At 39.8% G+C, this 23,703-nt stretch overlaps 1 protein-coding gene across 2 annotated transcripts in view; it reads left to right on the forward strand.

Moving 5' to 3' along the window:
* Nucleotides 1–21,956, forward strand: part of LOC127625604 (tubulin polyglutamylase TTLL7-like) — a 144,473-nt gene extending 122,517 nt beyond the window's left edge. For both annotated transcript variants that reach the window (XM_052100887.1, XM_052100888.1), the window contains exons 20-21: nt 9,400–9,576; nt 18,514–21,956. In XM_052100887.1, the coding sequence (XP_051956847.1) occupies nt 9,400–9,576; nt 18,514–18,631 (295 nt within the window). In that variant the 3' untranslated portion in view covers nt 18,632–21,956. The remainder of the gene's footprint in view (nt 1–9,399; nt 9,577–18,513) is intronic.
* Nucleotides 21,957–23,703: the final 1,747 nt, after the last annotated feature.

A 23,703-nucleotide genomic window follows, 5' to 3' on the forward strand; every position in this document is an offset into this window, starting at 1 on the left:
ACAATGGAAGTGAATGGTAATCAGAAATTTGTGGCACCAAAAAGCACGTAAATGCAGCATAAAAGTAGTCCATAAGACTCCAGTAGTTTAAATCCATAGCTTCAGATACAATAAACAGATCAGCAGATTTAAGTCCTTTTTTATTACAAATCTCCACTTTCACTTTCAGATGTAAACGTGAAAGTGGAAATTTATAGTAATAAATTGCTTAAATATTGATCTGTTTCACACCCACACTAATTATATCAGTTCTGTAGATATGGACTTAACCACATGAGTCATATGGTTTACTTTTATGCTGTCTTTAACTGCTTTTTGGAGCATCACATTTCTGACACCCATTCACTTGCATTGTATGGACCTACAGAGCTGAGATATTCTTCTAAAAATCTTAATTTGTGTTCTGCAGAAGAAAGAAAGTCATACACATCTGGGATGCATGAGGGAGTAAATAATGAAAGAATTTTCATTGTTTGGGTGTGGTATTCCTTTAAGTTTCAAAACAAAATGATTTAGAATAAAGTAATGTGTGAATAAAGTAATTTACACTGCATGTTTTGAATAATCTTGTGGTGTCTTCTCTCAGCAGCACAGAAAGTGCACTAAGTGGTTCAACATTTATGGACACTATGTTGATCCTGAAAGTAAATTTTTTTATCTAGTGTTAAATGTTAAACATGTTGAATGTGTTATTTAGCCTAAACATTGTGAATGATCTAAAACCCTTCAGTTCCCACCCAAATTTATAGCTTTTGTAATCTTCACAATAGTCTGAACAGGAAAGTTTAGGCCCAGAAAATGTACAGAATTTTGCAGATGGGATTTAAAAATGGTAATATTGTTAAATGAACCTGAGAGTAGTATATTCTTATTGGTTGCTAAAAGCATCACACAATTAGCCAAAATATTTCATAAACAGAGTTTTCTGTGCGCAGAGATATCTTCTGGGCTTTTAACGTAAATTCTACCATAATCTGTGAATACACTCACCATTAAAGGGATAGTTCAGCCAAAAATTTAAATTCTCTCATCATTTACTCACCCTCATGCCATCCCAAATGTGTATGACTTTCTTTTGTTGAACACAAACTAGATTTTCAGAAGTATATTGTGGCCAGAAATTTGAAGCTCCAAAAAGCTCATAATAGCAGCATAAAAGTAATCTCAATCTCAGCAAAAAAGACTCCAGTAGTTAAACCTATATCTTTTGAAGTGATCTAGTAGGTGAGAATAGACCAAAATATAATGCATTTTTCACTATAAATCTCCTTGTTGAAGTGTACTCGAGCTTGAAATCATGACTGTGCTTAGAGATTACAATGGCAAGATGTACAGTGAAAATGAGTTTTATTTTGATCTGTTCTCACCGAAAACCAACTGTATGACCTCTGAAGACATTGAATGGACCACCAGAGCAGAAATATTTTCCTAAAAATCTTAATTTGAGTTCAGCAGAAGAAATGCATTCACATCTATGATGGCGAGGAAATTATGAGAGAATTGAACTATTTGGTGAACTATTTCTTAAAAGTAATCTATACGACTCCAGTGGTTAAATATATCTTCAGAAGTGACATGATAGGTGCGGGCAAGAAACAGATCAATATTTTTTTACTATAAATCTCCACTTTTACTTTCTTCTTGCATTTTGATGAAGAAGAGAGAGAGAACGACAAAACTGTAGCATTGTATCTTTTTAATTGGTGTTATACTTTATATTTTGAAATTATGGTAAGACAAACAACAGAATGAAAAAACAATAAAAAACATTGATTGTATTTATAAAAGAAGGTAATCTGATCTAGCAAGTAATAAGTAATAATGGAAATCCATTTAAATAAAGTATATAAATGATTCTTAAAATGAACTCAATAATCCTGCAGTGCTCACGTCAAAAAATTAAAATAGTTAACAAATTCAATATAAGAAATGCCAATCTAATTACGTAACATAAAATGTATTTCTTCAAACGGAAACACCTGATGACTGCTGCCGACTGTGTCCCAACTGTTTACTTCCTTCTGCCAGTTGCCCTTTTTGATTGAGCTTGATTGAAACAAGTTAAGACAAAGAGTCACCTATTCAAGCAGTTTAACATGATGAAATCATGTTTGAACAAGTAGCCTGATACAATAGTGTTAAATAAAATTTAATTGTTTAAATAAAGTTAACAGCCTCCAAAAATCATGTTTTTCAGTGCAGCTCTGTGGAATCAGAGGCAGTGCCCGCGGCCCATGCTGCTTGTGTTTAATCAGGGACTGCCTTTTAAAGGTGGCCCACGAGATGTTAGCACAGCAAGGAGATACCAGTGGGAGAGAACTGTAGAGCCTCCCTGCCTGTAATGTACAATTCAGATGCCCAGAGGATACATTTCATCATCTCTACAATAAAAAAAAATGCCAACACTTTGAGGCAAGACGTTTTATAGTTTCAATCCTGAACAAGAGCCTAATGACTGAAAATCAAACATGTTTACTTTTCTGGGCACTTTGTTGAAAGGATATACAAAGGCAAAAATATGTGAACCCTTTGGAATTGGCTGGTTTTCTGGATTAATTGGTTGTAAAATGTGCTCTCATCTTCATCAAATTCACAAATATAGACAAACACAATGTGCTTAAACTAACAACACACAAACAATTATAATCATTCATGTCTTTATTGAACACATCCCTGTAAACATTCACAATGCTGTGGAAAAAGCATTTCTGGTAGCTGCAGATTGTACCTGCACAAAAGATCAGATGTCATTTTGGACAACTGTTTAATCTCATGCATATTCGTAGGATATCTGGTGTGAATGTATGTGAGCATCTCTATTGGGTTAAGGTCTGGGCTCTGACTGGTTCACTCCAAAAGGAGGATTTTCTTTTTTAGAAGCCATTTTCCCAGTAGCGATGTGGAGTGTCAATGTGGTCTTTGGCAAACTTCAGGCGTGCAGCAATGTTTTTGTTGGAAAGCAGCGGCTTCCTTCTTGGTGTCCTGTAATGAACACAATGCCTGTTTAATGTTTTCTGTATAGTATACTCATGAACAGAGATGTTAACCAGGTCCAATGATTCCTTCAAGTCTTTAGCTGTCGATCTAGAATTCTTTTTAACTTATTGAGCATTCTGCAGTGTGCGCTTTGAGTCATCTTTGCTGGACGGCCACTTCTAGGGAGAGTAGCCACAATACTAAATCAGTCTCCATTTACAGACAATTTGTCTAACTGTGGACAGATGAATATCTAAGCTCTTTGAAATAACTTTGTAAACCTTTTCAACATTATGCAAAGCAACAATTCTCGATAGTATGTCTTCTGAGATCTCTTTTTTGTGAGGCTTGGTTCATGTCAGCAGATGCTTCTTGTGAATAGCAAACTCAAAGTGTTTTTTTATACACCAAAGTAGTTCTAACCCACACCTCCAATCTCGTTTAATTAATTGTATGCCAGGTTTGCCAAATCTTGACTATAATTAGCTATTGTTGATGTTATTAGCCTAGGGGTTCAAATATTTGTTCCAACCTACATTGTGAATATTTGAATTATATATTCAATATACACTGGCTGCCAAAAGTTTGGAATAATGCACAGATTTTGCTCATATGGATAGAAATTGGTACTTTTATTCACCAAAATGGCATTCAACTGATCACAATGTATAGCCAGGGCATTAATAATGTGAAAAATTACTATTAAAATGTGAAAAAAAATTCAGAACTTCTTAAACTAATTCAAAGATTTCTCATAAAAAAATCCTCCACATGCAGCAATGACAGCTTTGCAGATCCTTGGCATTCTAGCTGTCAGTTTGTCCAGATACTCAGGTGACATTTCACCCCATGCTTCCTGTAGCAGAAGGGAAGTCGGGCACTTCTCACGCATCTTACAGTCTAGCTGATCCCACAACATTCTTTTCCAATTATATGTTGTCCAATGTCTGTTTCTTTGCCCACTCTTTTTGTTTTTCTGTTTCAAAAGTGGGTTTTTCTTTGCAATTCTTCCCATAAGGCCTGCACCCCTGAGTTTTCTCTTTACTGTTGTACATTAAACTGGTGTTGAGCAGGTAGAATTCCATGAAGCTGTCAGCTGAGGATATGTGAGGCGTCTATTTCTCAAACTAAAGACTTTTATGAGTACTCATACTCTTGTTTAGTTGTACATCAGGCCTTCCACATCTCTTTCTGTCCTTGTTAGAGCCAGTTGCCCTTTTTGTTTGAAGACTGTAGTGTACACCTTTTTTGGCAATTTCAAGCACTGTATAGCCTTCATTCCTCGACTGCCGAGTTTGTAAAGAAACCTTTTTTTTTGCCATTTTTTTTTTTTTTTACCTAATATTGACCTTAAGACATGACAGCCTTTTGCATATGGTGGCAACTCAAAAACAAACACAAAGACAATGTTAAGCTTAATTTAACGAACCAAATAGCTTTCAACTGTGTTTGATATAATGGCAAGTAATTTTCTAGTACCAAATTAGCAATTTAGCATGATTACTCAAAGATAAGGGGTTGGACTGATGGCTGCTGGAAATGAGGCCTGTCTAGATTTGATAAAAAATTACTTTTTACAAATAGTGATGTGCTGTTTTTTACATCAGTAATGTTCTGACTATACATTGTGATCAGTTGAATGCCACTTTGGTGAATAAAAGTACCAATTTCCATCCGAAACAGCAAAATCTGTACATTATTCCAAACTTTTGGCCACCAGTGTACATCATTACAATATGTACATAAAATACAATACAGTAACAATATAATAATTATTAGTTGAAACAGATTGTGTTTGTTCATTATTGAAACTTAGATGAAGATCAAACCAGATTTTAAGATGAAATTATACATAAATGCAGGTAATTCCAAAAGGGTTAACGTCATTTTTCTTGCCACTGTACAATATATTACGATAAGATATACTGTATTAGATATGCATAATATGGAATATATTAAGTAATGCATTTTACAAGCTGGAAGAACAGTACAATTTTTAACTATGTTGTAGGGTCAAGTCATTTTTATTTAAATAGCACTTTTCACAATACACATCTTTCAAAGCACATTTAAAGAAAATCATACTGTAATATTTGTAATGTCTTAAATTTCTTATAGTCCCTAGTGAATATCTGCAGCGTGGCGATATAAATTATATCATGTAATGGTATAAATGTGTCATCCTGTAGAGATTCTGCTAAAGCTTCTATTTACCTTATTTTTCCGGAAAGTGTGACAAAGTTCCGTTATGATTAGCCACAATATAAATAACTAGAAGGAGAATAATACCAGAATTTAGTGGTGTGGACTTAGAAACTATCACACAACCAGAGAATGATCATCAGAATAATATGCCAGAAAATAATTTTCTAACATCTGCATTTATTGTAATAGTGTAAGTAGATCATCCACTTGTTGATATGTGTTGTTTTGAAGAGATGATAATAAAATCTGCTTCTTGGTTTATCAAGAGTGTGACGCTGCAGTATTTTCATGTCTCCATGTAAACCTCTATTCATATATACCTGCATAACCTGAAGGTTATGCCTCTATTTATTTCCAAAGGTGATATTTCATAAGCCAAGCTGAATGCCTGATCTGCATGTCTATTTACTATACATCGTGAAGAAAAAGAGAATGTTTTCTGATAAGAGGAGAGATTGTTTTTATATTATTTTGCCAAATCAAATAAGACATTTGGTGCAATGAAAGAAGCAATAAGAGTGCAGCTGCGTTCTGCTCTCTTTGTCCCTCTCTCTCCTGTTGTGTAAAGTTTGTGGTACAGTAGTCATGACAAGTAGATCTGAGGACTATGCTTTTCAGCACCTGATCTCTCATTCATTGATAGCTCCACGGCATAGCAGTCGTCTACCTGTGTGCAAAAGTACAGTATGTGATCAAACGATGGCAAAATGCGATTAACAGTAAAACTATGTAGAGCGGAGGGGGGCGGGGCCTGGCTAGAATGTTGCACGCCCGGTCCCCAATCGGCCTGATGGGGCGCGCGAGGGATAAAGGCGGCCGGTGACGACGGTTCGAGAGAGAGAGAATTACGGGCATGTCCGTCATGTGTGTGTTTTTGTTTGTGCTTTTGGGTTTAAGTTTCCATTCAATTATTATTTATATTGCCAAGCCAGTTCTCTTATGTACCGTCGCGTGGTCCTCGAACACTACGCCGCTCCTCTCCGGGCAAACCGGATTGAAATCTCCGACCCCCAGCAGACAGAACGCCCCTCCGCTTTTCTGGCGGCACTTGGGGACATTCCTCCGCCCCTGGCAGCGGCCCTACTGCTCCAGGTGATCGGGGAGTTACTTCCTTCCTCCCCTCGCGGACTGCAGTCTTCCCTCGACCCCTCCGCGTTTCTGGGGGACGGCAGGGCACTCCTCCGCCCCTGGCAGCGGCTCCATCGTTCCAGGAGGTCGGGGAATCCTTTCCCCACTCGCCTCACGGACGGCGGTCTTCCCTCGCCGATTTTGTGTTTTTTTTTGTTGTTGTTTTCCCCTCCTGTCTCCTCCCAGGTCGAGGAAGGCGGGGATGACCTGACTGGGTGCAAAGTACGCCCCTCCCCAGGGAAACCGAGAGGGGGGGGTGTAGGTCATACCATTGGCACCCCAGCCTGAGGCGGGGTCGGGCTAGAATGTTGCACGCCCTGTCCCCAATCGGCCTGATGGGGCGGCCGGTGAGGACGGTTCGAGAGAATTACGGGCATGTCCGTAATTTAAAAATATTAAAGCCTGCAGTATAAAGCAGCATAATTTAGTATTTTTTTATCGCTAAAATAGCTGCAAGTGGCTTATATCAGAAGAGGTCCACATTCACTTTTGTTAATGGCCATAGTTTCGTGGAAAAAATGTGCTTCAATGGGAATCTATAGCACATATCTGTAATATTGATCCAGTGTAGCAAAGCTATATGTTAGACAAAGCTTTATTTGACAAAGAGGCTCAAACACATTATTTTAAGACACCCTGGATGCAATGTTTCACTTGGAATCTATGGGAGCATCATGAATAATTACGCGTAGATATACATGCAGTTATTTGTAATCTGTCATACCACATTTATTTCATTATCCTATCTTATGGCTCTTGTTTTTGACATGTGTTATTAATTATTGCAAAAACACAGTTCTGAGCCTTATCAATTATTTTTGTTAAAAAATGTCACTTAGTAGATTTAGAAACAGCTTTAATTAGCAACATTGATGACACCATCAAAACAAAATGTCTAGATTACTGTTGAAACCTCCATTCCCTGATGGAGGGAACGAGACGTTGTGTCCAGTGAAGCGACACTAGGGGACTTCTTGAAGGCCTTGGTTACCTCTGAACTTGAGAAAATGGCAATGAGAAATTGGCAGACAGAATTTGAATGTCCCTCCCCAGGACATACAGGTATAAAAGGAGGGAATCATGCATCAGTCCATTCAGGTTTTGCACTAAGGAGCTAAGTATAAGGTTCGGCCATAGCAGTGGCTCGGTTCAGCGCCATGACCAGGGGGACACAACGTCTAATTCCTTCCATCAGGGAACGAAGGTTACAACAGTAACCTAGATGTTCCCTGTCTGTCACTCACTTCGATGTTGTGTCGAGTGAAGTGACACTTGGGGTCCCTATTCAATCACGCCATGCGCTGAACCATGTATGTGCGCTGCTGATGCAGGTGCGGGCAGACAGTTGCACGCCAAAGCGACAGGCAGCATCAGACTGCACGTACCCTTCCCCAACACCCCATAAAATCGTCATAAACTTCTAAGGTTCCCGGCACCCTGAAGGGGGGAACAAAGTGACATGCTAAGCATGGGAGCAGGCCGTGCCAGCCGTGCCTTTTCTCTCTCTATGTTTCTCACATAGAGTTAAAGTGGCTGGGGCCATCTTAACGCTATCACATGCATCGGGGAAGGCATTCTTTTCCAACTCCTATTCTTTCAGGGGAAAAAGACCTCACGGAGACCACCACCTGCCCTGGCCGGGGGGAGGTAAAGAGTGGCGAAATACATCACATGGGTTTTCAGGCCACATGTGGGAATGGCACGGTGGTAGATCCTACCTGCTGCAAGGGAGGAGTTGCTACAAACACGGTGACCGGGGGGCAGCGGGGACTGCCCAAGGGAGACAAGGGTCCGCCCATAGCGGACAAAGAGCTGCTCATAACATCTAAAGCTCTGCGTGCGGTCCACATAAGTATGCAAAGCACGCACCGGACACAGCAACGAAAAGGCTGTCCAAGTCCGAGACCGAACTGGGAGACGGAGGCGTTGAGGAAGCATGCTTTGTCTACATCCTGCATATCGACCAGGTTCAGGCATAGATTATGCTCCTGGACTATGAGGGTGGCCATCGCCTGCCCGAGTGTCTGCGCTGTGACCTTCGTGGCCCTGAGGGCGAGGTCGGTCGCAGAGTGCAGTTCCCGCAACACGTCGGGGTCAGGACTGCACAAGTGCAGATCTTTGAGTGCCTTGGCCTGGTGAAATTGCAGGAGGGCCATGGCATGCAGGGTGGAGGCGGCCTGTCCGGCCTGTCCAGTGGCGCTGTAGTCTTTGGCAGTCAGTGACAACGTCATCCTACAAGCCTTGGAGTGGAGCACCGGGCAATCCCGCCAGGTGGCGGTGTTCTCAGGACACAGGTGGATCACAACCACTCTGTCCACCTGGGGGACCTCCGAGTACCCGTGGGCTGCCCCTCCGTCGAGGGTAGTGAGAGTGGATGTGCGAGGAAGTCGGTTGCGGGCAGTGAAAGGTGCCCTCCTTTCATTTGAGGACGAAGGGTTCCAGTCCCACGCTGACTCAGACTGGGCTTGCCGACCCGAAGGCAGCAATCCAGTCGAGTCTTCCGCGTCAGATGCCGGAACGCTGTCTGATGCAGCGGCGAACTCATCATCTAGCTCAGGGGGCTTGGGGGAGTAAACAGCCACTCTCACCTCGAGCTTGGACGGAAGTCAAAGAGCGTGCCGGGGGCGGGTGGTGTGAATGTTTGCTATAGTGCCCCTAGTGGCAACACTGAGAATACAGTGCGTACAGCAGCTAGGAGTGTTTGTGCTCACGTACTTCATAGAGTATGTTTCAGGCCTTAGTGTTTTTGAGTCTTTTGTTTTTAACACAGATGTTAGACTGCATTTGTTATTAATAATCGTATTTCTTTGTTTGCACCCATCATGTTCCAAATAAAAAGAGAATACGTTCAAATGAGATGAAGAACCATTTATTTGAAAATAATTCATTCATGGGATTATCCACAAAAGAGCATTACCCAATAGTTATTTAATAAATAAACTTTTCATTAGATTTCCAGCAAAAATAACTATATTGTTATATATACCATTACTGTGATATAAAATGTATCATGCTGTGAAATACATTTTTGGTCATAACACCCACGTCTATGCTTTAGTATTTATCATGTGTGTATGTGTCTCTCCCCAGCAGGTCATCGTGGGAGAGCATCTTCAATAAGAGTAGCGAGGTGCTCTCTGTGCAGGAGCTGAGATGCTGTCAGCGTGTCGTACAGCTCAGTAGAGACTGTCTGCTCGTGGTCTACAAATTTGTGTCTGACTCACGCAGTTCGCTCAGTGGACTCAGCCCAGACTGGGATGACACAAGGTAGATTTACCTTCCATAGGTCCAGTCCATGAGTGTCAATAGTGTTCGGCACAACTGTATTCAGCATTAATGTCCAAAGATTTAATCAAGAAAATTAAGTGATTTTATGCTTAAATAATGCAAAACATTCTCTGTCAAAGCATGGAGACATATTTTTAACATCTAAATCAGAGGTGTCAAACACATTTTAGGTGCAGAACATTTTATGTGGACATTTGTGTACTCAAGCAGAGTGCATATACAACACATGCTTTGGAGCTATAAAGTCTAGAATCAACTAAATGCTGCTTTAATGACCAATATTGGTGTTTAACAGCAGGAGCTAATGGAATTTAATCATTTACTTTACCAGAGTGAATGCCTTTAGATTACATAAAGGCCTACATACAAAATTGGTGATTAGGGAATAATAACCATACAATTAATATTGAGGAAAAAGGTACTACTGACTGCGGCTGGATAACTTTATCTTTATGAAGCCAAATAAAACCGAACATTAACAAAGTTTGGCCTGTTTGGAGTATTTTATATTACATATTATATTATTTATTATATATCACATAATAACAGTATATTACAGGCCTGCATCTCAGTGAAACTCTGACAGCACCAAATCAGTAGTATTAATGTAAACCAATTATTTGTATTAATCATTCTGTGAGAATTGGGAAAAATAGTTAAATTAATATATTTCTTTGTGTCTGTCTTTGTTGTCATCATTGCTATGAGTCAAGTCCATGGGCAACGGAAGTTGTGTCTATTGGACTTGCAGTCCTGTATTTTAGCACCTTACACCCAAACAGCTGAGAATATTTCAGATTTATTCTTTTTTTTTTTCAGATCAGAATGGAAAAACTGACCTGAAACATTAACATTGGCGGTTGCTACGTTACACGGACATAGCATTTGCTCTTACATTTGCCCTTGTCTGCTAGACAGATCTCACCCTGTGATTTCACACTCTTAGCCTTTATTTATTGGTTTTGGATAACTCTTCCCCCAATAACTCCAGTATGTCCATTCTGCAACCACCAACCTTTGTGCACCTGCTTGCTACATTCATTTGTTTCCCAAAATGGTGCCCTGAAAGGGGTGTGGCCTCCAGAGCACCTCTCCACTCACCATCCCAGCCAACATCCACTCTCTCCACTCTTGTTCTCTGATGACACGCCTCGTTGCAGACTCAATGCTGGAATGGCCCTTGGGAATCTGTTATTTTTCAATCAGCTGGCATCTGCTTTGCCTCGTTAGTAAAATGATGCCACAGTAAGAGTCTCATCCTGCCTTCCTTACTCCATCCTACCACCTTACTTCCTGTCTGGATTCATCAGGTGATGGTTTTCTTAACACAGAAGTCCTCTGGCAGAGGTCCAGTGACTTATGTCTTTGTTCACTCTTTCTGGTTTTAAAGTTACTGTTTACTTTTTTGGTCTTATTGTGCTCAATTTATTGGTACATGTTAGGTCTGCACAATTTATCAAAGTAAAATTGAAATAGTGATTTGTCAATGAGTGATTATTAAATCGCAATGAGCTGCGATTAAATAAAATAAATAGTCAAAATGTATGCTCTTCTATGTCCTATCTAGTGTTTTTCCATGTTTTCAGAGCAGTTCTTTGCCCCACAACTCCATCTTGAGCCAGAGTATCAGATGTGCTCGAGTTCAGTTCTTTTGCTTAAGTGTGCTAAGCACGTAATATAAAAAACGTGACAGATTCAATTTAATTTTACTTTTGCGTAATTCTAAATATGTATGGCCGCTACAAGTTAATATACAAATAATAAACCATATGGCAATGAGTATTTGTGGACAGAGGAGAAGTTGTTAAAATGAGGAGCACATTATACAGCTGTTGTGAGTTCGGCTACACACACAGAAACTCTTCCTGCAGTTTTCCGCCAAAATAAAAGCTAGACATTTTAGAACTCTTTGGTTTAACTGGGCCGCATAGAAATGCCCAGAGGATGTTTACATTTTGTTGGGAAACAGGCAGTTCAAGGGGGCACAAGAGGCAAGGGGATGAGAGGAACAGATCAAAGACAGGGAGGCAGGGACAAGGTGGAGACAGAGACCAGGGAGATCAGAGCAGATCAGGCGGACAGCCATGAGGCCCGGAAGACCGGAGCAGGTCAGGCGGATGGCCAGGATACCAGGGAGACCAGAGCTGATCAGGAGACCCAGAAGACCAGAGAAGATTAGGCAGATGGCCAGGAGTCCCAGAAGACCTGAGCAGATCAGGTGGACGGCCAGGAGACCCAGAAGACCAGAGCAGATCAGGCGGATGGCCAGAAGACCCAGGAGACCAGAGTATATCAGGCGGCCTGGTTGGCGGCCATAAAGCTGAAACAGGGTCAGGCGGTCTGGGTGGCTACCACAGCGTCGAGATAGGGTCAGGAGGCCAGGGAGGCAGCCACAGACTAGAGACTGGAGCCATGGAAGACTCTAAGGGCAGAGCCGTGGAAGGCGGAGCAATGGTAGGCTTGAGGGGCGAAGCCGTAGAATGCGAAGCCGTGGCAGGCTCCAGGGGCGAAGTCATAGAAGGCAGAGCCATGGCAGGCTCAAGGGGTGAAGCCGTGGAAGTCGGAGCCGTGGAAGGCAGAGCCATAGGAAGCTCGAGGGGCGAAGCCGCAGAACGCAGAGCCGTGGCAGGCTTGAGGCTAAGAGTCCAGGATGACTGGGAAATGACCTCAGTCTCGGTCGTGGGCATGGTCTTAGTCTCGGGAACAACCTCTGTGGTCTTGAACATATGCTTCCCACGTGTAGTCTCCGGTCGCCGGCAACTCTCTCTCAAATGAGACAGAGTACATGGACTTAAGGCTAGAATTGGAAAAGTATTGCACTTGGCTAGGACATAAAACAGACATGAATATTCCAGGATAGGTAAGTTCGCTCGGGTCAGCCGAATGAAGGGCGCTGCTAGATCCATTTCGGTGCGGTCAGTTATTCTGTTACAAGGAGGGAGGTCACAGGAGCAGGATCTAAATGCAGCTTAAGATATTTAATAAAATAAACAAAGTAAAGATTAACGGTGTAAACACAGGAACAAAATAAACATCCACGATGGGAAAAACACTGGAACAGAGAAAACATGAACGATGGGAACTGGATACACAGAAGGTCAAAAAACATAGCAGACAAAAGTGAATCGTGACACTGTGAATGTGAAGACAACAGTGAATCGTGACACACTGTGAATATGAAGAAAACAGTCTCTCTCTTTGTTTCACTGTTTTATTTATGGATTTATTTATGGTCAATAAGATCTTGAGTTTGTTTCCTTTTAAGAGGACTCAGACCTTTTTATTAGCAGTAGAACATGGCCAAAACATTACCAAATGTTGGTCTAAAGAAATCACTTCCTAATTTTTTGTTTATCGTATTGCAGTTCAAATCGCAATCACAATATTTTAAAAATAATCACAATATGACTTTTTGTTCAAATCGTGCAGCCCTAGTATTATTCCAAAGAAACAAAAACTCTTTACAATTGTTTATCAAAATATGTTCCCTATCAAAAAGCTACACTTTGATGCTGCGCGGATTTAGCGCTTTGAGAACGACTTTAGGAGTGACCAGCTGTGAATATGTGTGCAACACGTCATTGAAATTGATAGGAAAGTGGTGTGTGTGTGTGGTCACAAAAAAAAAAAAAAAAGAAACAAAACAGGCCATATTGGATGAAAATAGAACCTCTAATCTTTTGACTTAAACAGGTTTCATGTAAAAACTGAATTGTGTGACTTACCAGATGTAGTTATGTTACCATCTCTGCCAAAGAAAAACTCTGCTGTGATCAGCACCATGTTGTTTTGTCACATGGCTCACATGAAAGTTTAAGCCTTTACTGACAGCCCAAAATCTCCTGAACTGAGATCAGTTGGTTTAAATAAAATAAAATTATGCGGCCCGAATTGCGATGCCAAAATGCAATGTCCACACATGTGTATGCTGGGTTGCACCATGATAAAGCTGTAAAGCTGTCATGCCACTTGCAGTGTAGACAGCTTTTTTGATAATTATGGGAGCAATCAGCTTTCGCTTGCAGTGTCACGCTTCTTGTCACGTGCACTGTGTAGGCCTAATTGACTACATTATGGGGGACATTTTGTAATGGATTTGTCAGTATATAAATAAATGTAAAAGATTCTAAATGTACACTTGTAACACCAGAAAGTAACAGACATTATGGTGCAAATTCCAAAAGTAATGCTTTACTTCACTCACTGTTTCCGAAAAATACATAACATTCATTACTTGTCATGCATTATTCCCAACACTGATCATGTGCATGAAAGGTAACCGCAACTGATAATTTTATTGTGGTTTGAATTAAAACAGGACACTATTGCAGTTCTATAACATGTAAAGTTTTGCATCAATTATTAATAAGATGTTGAACTACGGGGACATACTGTATCTCCCAAGTTTTGAGAAACGTGATGCGATATTTGGTGGTTTACTTTCTCTCAAAGTGTCTTAAAGTTTTCTCTCAAAGTTTTAAGCTTAGCATGGCAGTTGGGTGATAGAGTGTAGGCTTAAAACAAGCAAACAGACGAGAGATATGTGCAGATCTCTGAGTGATTGTGTGTAATTAGTAAAGCACACACACTTTGGAAGGTTAGACAGCTTGCGTGTCTCCCGGGGCTTTGCACTGGCAGGTTTTTCCAAGAACTGCTCAATGATCAAAAAGCCAAAGACCTGGTGGAATCCTCACAGAGGTCCAATTAAACACTGCCTGCAGCCTGATTGGACCCTGAGTGATAGAGCTCTCTCTCATGGATGAGACTTCCTTACAGGGAATATTTCAGAGCCGGAGAGGCCCACCTCTATATATGTTTATACTTGAATTTCATATTCCTTTGACATTTCCTTTTGTTGACCAAGCTCAATAGTCTGTAGTGGAAAATATGGTAATGAGGCTCAACCCCAGCGCAAAAGCAATTCCTGAGAACTCACCTGTCTTGGGCTCCCGGAGGGAAGAACCGAAGAATGAGGCCTGATTTTTAAAGCTTTAATGAAGCATAGGAATAGATCATGTGCAAATTATGTGTAAGGTGGTTCACTATGTTGGTTTGCAATGGAGACATCAATATTCATCATTGCCCAAAGTTTTTATGATCCATAATACCTTGGTGATACAGGTCGTATGACGTCCCCTTTCATTATTGAACATTGCTGAATGCAACGAATGCACTGCAAACATGTGCTTAGCGAGGTGCAGTATCGTAGCATACCTGAGTAGATTCAAGGACATTCTTCTTTAAAAGTTAATTTGATTCTTCTTATGTCTCTTGGGTCTGTCCTTCTTTTGCAGGGCTCTTTAGAATAAAGCTTTGTTTTACTTAGATATGGAGCAGGCCTAATTTGTTCTGGCTATATTGTATTGCTGTCATAACTACAGCATTGCACTCCGCTAACTGGGCTCGTTTACTATGATTTAATGTAAATGGGTTAATGATACGAGTGCGAATTTATTAATTTAGTGAAAAACAAAACATTAAAAATGCAGTTCATACAGGCACTGGCTTAGAGAATAAACCTCTTCTGTGTATGTATCTTATCAATTTCTGCAATGAAATTAATTTTGAAATTTTTAGGGCATAAAGTCAAAAACTTTCTTTAAAGGTGGTGTAACTGCCCTTTGAACATAACAAAGAAGAAAATGAACCCTTTCAGCTCAGATAGGCCCCACGAGGAAAAATAAAATTCTAAATATTAATAACTACAGTCTTGACCAACAAAAAAATAAGTATTGTTTTAAAGCTCAGAAGCTGTACTTCACAATGCATGTAAGCATGTTTTACTCACAGACAAAAATATAGCAAGTAATAGCTTTGTTTAGTACATGACGGCCTAGAATACTCTATTCTGTCTTTGAAAATTAGATAATTTCAATATAAATTGTCTCGGTTACTAACGTAACCTCCGTTCCCTGATGGAGGGAACGAGACGTTGTGTCGATGAGTTGCCACTAGGGGTCGCTCCTACAGAGCCCAGACATCTCTGATTTTGAGAAAAGGAATCCACGCTGGTCCAAGGACAGCGTGCGGTACAAGTAGATGCGAGGTGCACGCACCGGACACAGCAACGGCAAGGCTGGGACTGCCTCCTCCTGGGGCAGCGCTTGCAGGTTCACCACTTGATCCCTAAAAGGGGTCGTGGTAACCTTGGGCACGTAGCCCGGTCGGTGTCTCAGGATGACGTGAGAGTGAGCCGGACCGAACTCTAGGCACAGTTCACTAACAGAGAACGCCTGCAGATCCCCTACCCTCTTGATGGAGGTGAGCACCGTCAGGAGTGCGGTCTTCAGAGAGAGTGCCTTCAGCTCTGCTGACTCATGGGCTCGAAGGGAAATCCCCAAAGGCCCCGAAGAACCACGGAGAGGTCCCTCGAGGGAACGAGGCGCGGCCTGGGGAGGGAGAGTTTAACCTCCTCGCGCCTCTCAGAAACCTGATGACCAAATAGTGCTTCCCTAAATACTTACCTTCCACTGCATCGTGATGTGCCGATATAGCGGCTACATACACCTTCAAGGTGGAGGGGGACAGCCGGCCCTCCAACTTTTCCTGCAGAAAGGAAAGCACTGATCCAACTGCGCATCTTTGGGGGTCTTCGCCACGGGAAGAACACCACTGAGGGAACAGACGCCACTTCAGGCCGTAAAGGCGCCTCGTTGAGGGGGCTCTCGCCTGAGTGATCGTGTCTACCACCGCGGGTGGTAGGCCACCTAAGTCTACCACGTCCCGTCCAAGGGCCAGACATGGAGATTCCAGAGGTCTGGTCGCGGGTGCCAGATGGTGCCTTCCTCAGGGGAATTCGCCGGGGGGGGCTGTCGTGGCTCCGCAGGAGCGACCCCTAGTGTCAACTCATCGACACACTTTCGAGTGAGTAACAGACGGGGAACAATATTTTTTGTCCATATATTTATTTATTTGGTTAGTAGCTGTGTAATAAGTGGTATAATGTACAGTCAGCCTGTTGTTATAACAAAATAAACACAATCAGGGTGATACAAGGCCCTCCCCTTTGCGTTGGGGTCCTGTTCACCCTGTCAGGGCTTATTGTGTGAAAACAACTGGCTGACTGTACATAATCCCTTACATATATGTGACGAGGAGGATGGCGTGGCCGGGCGGGTGAACGGCCGGAAGGGCAATACTTCTCCACCAGGAATGAAGCGGAGGAGACTGTGTCATGCCGGGGGTTTTCCCAGCCTGATTCGAGCGATGGAGTAGTGTGGGCTAGATTGGTAATCTGGCATACCGTGCATTTTCCCGGTGGGCCGATGCACTTGGGGGCCGATCAGGGGAGGATAGAAATGGGCTGAATGGTCCACGGTAATTGTAATGAGCCGCCACGTTATGCAGAACGGGCCACAAAATGGCGCCACAATATGCCGACGGGGGCAGTGGTATGCAGAAAAAGACTAATATCTTGCTAAAAACACATTAGCTTTCCTGATTTCATCAGAAATTATGTAGTATGTTTTCCAGCATCATGGAACAATCAGGTATTCAGATCTCTGCAACCAGAGGTGGAAGTCATCCAAATATGGGCAGAGAGGATTGTCCTCTCTAATTACATATGGCCACCAGGAGAAGGTGCCAGTATATGACAAAGATTCATTGGCTCAAATGACACAGAATGGAACTGAACGAGATCTCGTTACTCATGCCTGCATGCTTTGGAGAGAGAAAATACCTTTGGTCATTGTTATATTTGCATGTGTAATTAGTTCTTAATATGTACAATTATTATGTTTTGTTTGAATAGGCTTTTAGAATCTTGGAGAAGTTTTTGACACTAGGATACATTATTTTGGTAGTGCTATAAATTTTGATTGCTTTCTCATATCAACACAAAACTTTATTCAGTTAAAGGTGACATGATTGGGAACAAAACAATAGCAGTTTTTCAGAGCTAACTTATTTACACCCTGAGAGATATTATGTCAAATCAGATAAAAAGTACATTTTTTCAGCAGTTTCTGAGGCTGAGTCACAGAATGTATCATTATCTAAATCATTAAAAATGTATACCAAACACTTGACCCTCCTTGTTTTGTTTCTATATATATATATATATATATATATATATATATATATATATATATATATATATATATATATATATATAAAATAAGCTATAAGCCTATAAGCCTACCAAATCAAGTCAGTGTGATATAACCAACATGCAGGAAGATAATTTTTTATCATGTCAAAATGTTTGAAAACCTTAAGGAAATGATTAAGATGTTTAAGCTTGTGTATTCTATGTGTAAAGAAAATATATTACTTTTTGCTTGAAGGTTACACCACTTAGCCCAACACTTTTAAACTCATTAAATAAAAAAACATACATTTCCAGATTTTTCATTTGTATAATTTTGGACACCCTTATTTGTAATTGATCCAAAGAAATGTCAATATTAACATTTGAAAAGAGAGTTTAGCACTTGTTTGTTGTAATAAGTTAAGAAAACCAGCTTGTTTAGTGCAAGATGTTTCTTTATTGTCAGTAGTATGGTATTTAATTAATTAACTCTTTAAATTGCCTTGTTACAAACTGAATTATAATTAGGCTATTCTGGTATTACCCAATGTGAATAATCAGCTGTCTTTAATGGTTACCATTCCTGTCTCGTTGTAGGCCCTAATTATCTTACCTGTTATCCTGTCCTGGATATCCTGCACATTAAACAAGTTCTTATCTGTTAAAACGAGCTGCATCCAGCAACTTGTGTCACTCACTGTTAAAAATTTAACCATTAAGATGTGAGGGTCAGTCGAGGGAATGGGAATCTAAAGCTGAAGGAAGATTTGAAGCGCAGAGAGAGGGAGAGTGTCTGATCACTTCAGGCGTCCTTTGTGTCTCTAATCCTGCATTGAGTCTGGATCCAACCCCCAATTCTGTGTCCTCTCTCTCCGTCTGTGCAGGTATCTGCTGCCAGTCACCTCCCAATTCATCATAAAGTGGCCGTCTGTGAGCTTCCGCCGCTCTGCGTCATCTTCTCGCCCCCGCAGTGTCTTTAATGCACGAATGGGACACTTCTGATGCTGGACTGCAACGCCAAATCCAGTGTTAGAAAGGCATCACACCTGGGACCTCCACAAACTCCAGCAGCATATTTAAAGGATTTGCTTGCCTGCATTGTTAATGCATCAGATGCAGATGATCGTGCAGTCCCTGCCTCCTATTCGCTATAAAATATCTGCTGCACTGCTATTTCCTTTAGGATGCTCTTGAAAGATGAACATTTTGCATTTATTTTCAAGACTGTAACATTTCATAAATTACATTGAATGATTCAGTCTCATGGAGTAAACACAGGCCATGTTCACATTTGAATTTTTTGTTGATAATGATGCTATTTTTACAATGTTTCCTTAAATTATTTTGATTTATGCACAACATGATGTCACTTTCTTAACAATATAATCAATTTATATTTTAGTTCAGTTTTTCCCAAAGTAAATATTACAAGAGTAAGGGTGCATACACACAGGATGCATTTTTGCATCCCAAAACAGCTAGATGGATCACAACAGACTGGATGTTACACTATTTATAATTTGACACGCCTGTGTCACGGTAGTCATATTAACAGCCAGTCAGAACTTGATTTAAGTTTCACTAACCTTACAAATTAGTATTTTTAATATGTTTTTCAAAATGTACACTTAAACAGTAATGGTTCTTTATTCATTTCTAGACACAATTTAACTTGTGGCTCAGTGAACCGGTGAGTAATCAGAGCCAATGATTCAGTCCATGATTCAGATTTTGACTCAGTTGTGTTCAATTCAGTCTGATTCCCAAGTTGGTTTGACTTATTAAAAAATCTCACCAAGTGATTTGATTTTTAATAGGAATGCATTGTTGCATGCAGTCACTGAGGACAATGCAATCAAAAGTTGTGTTCACTATTTATTGTCAATATATAATTTTGCGGCGCTTAAGCAAAATTTTGCTGCACCTCTCTTACAAGCTCACAACAGCTAATATATACTGTATATTGGGCACGTCATAAAATATCGATATATAGATTATAGATTGGATTTTTATTTTATCAGTATATTTTTCAGGCATCGGTATATTAACATTAGCCAACATTTAAATTAGATGCCTAATTTGCATGCTTTCCAATTCACTCAGTTGGGCTTCTGTTGAATGTCTGGTGTAATAGTGTTGGGAAACCACAAGGGGGTGATATAACATTTACTGAAGCACGTCATAAGGCACAGGTATCACAACATAGGAAAGGTATTTTAGAACTCCTTGCACAGGATGCATAAACACAAAGTTAGGAAGGTTTTTGTATAACAAGAATGAAAGTGACGTTGATGAGTTTGCAGGTTAGTGTATGAAACTGGTTTAACTGCGCAAACTGAACGATTAGAAATTATAATGCAATTTCTCTGTATGCATCTTTGAAGAGGCTTCATCCAAGCTGTCAAACCACAAAAAGACATCCTTGTAACTGAAAATACTTTGTGTAGGCTATATGAAAGATGCATATACACAATATATCATCATCCACTGCTGGCTAGAGTAAATAATCTTTGTCCTTTTACAATTATTTGTGTTGAATTTAATGGAAAACTATGCAAGTTGTGATCCACGTCGCTGCAGATTTTTGAGCAGCCTCGAGAGATGGCGAGCCTGTGGTACATACATACCTGCATACATACCTTCATATAAAATAATTGTTTCGAATTTTAAAACACGCCATGCTGTCCACCGTGCGACCCCCTTTAATTTAATATGGTGTTCACACCAACAAAGTTGTGTTAAGAAATATCTTTGAAAATGTATACCTGAAAAAATTCGGACATATTTAGATAATCATCAGGAAAATATTCTGATTATCGATGCGCGAAAAATGTCATTTAAAAGGATTGTCTTAAAAAATAGCGCAAATGAAATGCAAGAATGCACACTGTGTGAACGCCTTTTAAGAATGAGTTAGAATGGGTCAGGGTTAGTGTTAGTGTCTGAAGTAAGGTTAGGGTTTAGGTTAGAGGTTAGGATTAGGAGTTAATGGGAGTTATAGAGTTAAGAATAAAAAATGCTTACTGTTTGGAGTAAATGCTCTACATTACACTAGACTATAGTTGCCTGTTCTGACCTTAAAGCTAAGATCACCTTAATTTAAGGGACATAATCCTTCTTTATATAACGTTGTGAGCCATATTGTGTACATGCAAATATTTACCTCAGTTTCTGAGCTGTCTGATGTTTGTTGTTGCAGTGAAGATGAGTGGGACATTCAGTATTGCTGTTGGTAGAGTTGCTAACAAACATCCTGGAGAAAAATGTGTGAAAACTCTGAAAACAGCATCTCAAAGATACTTGAATTAATGTATGTTATTTATTTATCAAACAATATCTGTTTACATTTATGTCTAATTTAAAGTTTTAAATATGTTTAACCATTTTAATCATGGCATTATCAATGTATCAGTGAAATAACGTTTTATGAAAGTACTATAATAAGTGCTATTTGCAGAGCTTTGCTTTGGATCTAATAAGGATAAATGTTCATGTTTGTATTTTAGTCAAATGTATCTGGATGTGCCAGCTCATACCACGCTGTGCCAACACTACTCAAAATTAGCAGTACGTATTAATTTGGTGGAATACTTCGACTGTAAGCAATATTTATCGTTTAATATATTGATGGTATTTCCAGTAAATAATGTGTCTTTTAAAACAGTGGTTCTCAGCTGGCTTGAAATTCATACATTGAGGAATTTATTTCAATTTTTTTTACAGGTAATTTATTAATATTACCTTGAAAAAAATGTTGCTTGTGAATGTGGAATTTCAATGATTTAAAGCTCTCAAAAGCTTATAAATCCATGTTTAAAACAAATTGTTGTTGGCACAAACCATGTTAATTTTCATGTCAGCCTGGATGTGGTAAGTTTTTTACCATAAATATTTTTATTCATGTTTTTGAGGATGATGTCATACCACATAACCTGTTCATGTTGGTTTCTGCTAACCTGACAAGCTTCTACCAGATTAATGTGCATAGATCTTAACACTTTACCAAGTTTTTAAGCCTTTGTATTTTGTTATCCTAACTATGCATGATTGTATGGTTAGTTACGTTTAATTATTTGCATTTACCCTTAAGTACTGACCACCAGTTGAGAACCGCTGCTTTATAAACCTTGGCTGCTGGGTTTTGTTTTTATGTTTAGTAAAATAAATTATAGTGACAATGTTTTGACAGCCAACTAAACCTTCTGTAGATGGCAATAACCTGACATTTATTCAACAGGCCATATCTGCCACCTTACATTCATGCAAGAATGCCAATTATTATAATTTTTTCCTGGATTTTCATTCAGGATAATGGTTTTTAATAGCAATAAATGGCTTTAAAAAAATCCAGCAAGACTCCAGACTTCTATTTGAGATTCTCGTTGAGTTGTGTCTGACCTGTCTTACTTTTGTTATTTTCTCCTGAGGGAAAGAAGCCCTTACACGAGGTAACGCGCACACACACTAACAAACCAAAGCCCGTACCAAACTGACACTTCATGTCATACTACATGGTCTCGTGTGAGATTCCAGAGCATAACCTTGTCATGTTTTGATCTAACCTAAGGTCATTCCTTAACACTAAGAACTACACTGTTAAATGTGTTTCTTTCCTCTTACAACAAAAGAATGAATGTTCTTTAATCATATAAATTATTATACTACTGATACTTATTTTTGTTGAAAGTCAATACATTTCATTTTCATTAAAGACCACAAGACAATTTTAAGGCCATCTATTCTAGGGTACTGAAAAAAATAAATAAAACTTTAGCAGACATTAGCACTATAAAATATACACTCTTTCCCTTCTGGTAAAGCAGACCAATAATATTGATGACACATCTTGCAGTCTCTTTGTAAATGTATTTTTTCAAATAAAATACTCACTAGAATAAGAACATCCCTCCATCTAATACACCTGACTAGTAATTTTCACAGCTGTAATGTAAACTGAGGCCTATTGCCTGTTTTTGTTTGTTTGTTTATTTTTTCTGTTAAGCGACTAGGTCTTCGATATGTCCCAATTTCCTGTTTCAATAGGAAATACATAAACAAAGGAATGAACACTGCTTATGAATCCATTTCATGGGTCTTCAAAGTCAGCACATTTCCCTCTCTGGATATGGCATGCTATAAGGCTGAGACATTGTTTAATTTAGTCCTAACAGCTTTGCAGTTGGTAGTTTTGCCAGTTGTCAACAGTATAGCTGTCCTCCGACATACCCTCATGCCATCTCAAACTTGAATGACTTTCTATCTTCTGCGGAAAACAAATAATAATTTTTTGAAGAGTAACTCAGCTGCTTTTGTCCATAGAATATAAGTCAATGGGGTCCAAAACATTCAAGCTCCTAATATGACAAAAGACAGCATAAAAGTAATCCCCATGAATTGAGTGGTTTTGTCCATGTCTTCTTAATCAACCACTTTGGGTGAGAAATAAAGCAAAATTCAGTTCAGGATCACAATAGGGCAGACACACTGTGTCAGTGTGTTACTGCATGATATTAAAGCAGAACAAAGTCTGAAAAGACAGAGAATGCATGAAAAAACAAGGTGCTGTTTCTCCCAGATGTGGTTGAAATTTAATCTAAGCACAAATGCAACATGTCAAGCAGAATTATCAGTTATTTTAGTGCATTTTCCGTATTAAATGAGCCTCAGGGGTTTGTGTTTGTCATCTGTATTGATATCAGAAGATCCATGAAGCTCTCATGATTGTGTATGTAACTGCTTTTTTTCAATTTTCTGATCGGACAGTTATTTATTTTTAAAGCTGCTCGTAAATGGCAAAGTTTAAACACTTGTTTTAGTGCAGCAGTTGATTGACAGGTGAGGGGTGGTGCTTAACTGCTTCAAAGATGCATACAGGACGGATTAGCGTCTTTACCTCAAATGCAACGTGGACACATGCATTTTTGACCACATTCGTATGTGGTTTCTGTGCTACAATCATAAAATGTATAGACCTCGTTTAGACCTGTATTTAGGGCTGACCACATGACCACGTGATCTGATCACCCGAAATGCATCTTAATAACAGGTGGAAATGGGGTCAAAGTTAGAGATAA

Source organism: Xyrauchen texanus, chromosome 32 (genome assembly GCF_025860055.1).
Source record: "Xyrauchen texanus isolate HMW12.3.18 chromosome 32, RBS_HiC_50CHRs, whole genome shotgun sequence".
Lineage (NCBI taxonomy): Eukaryota > Metazoa > Chordata > Actinopteri > Cypriniformes > Catostomidae > Xyrauchen > Xyrauchen texanus.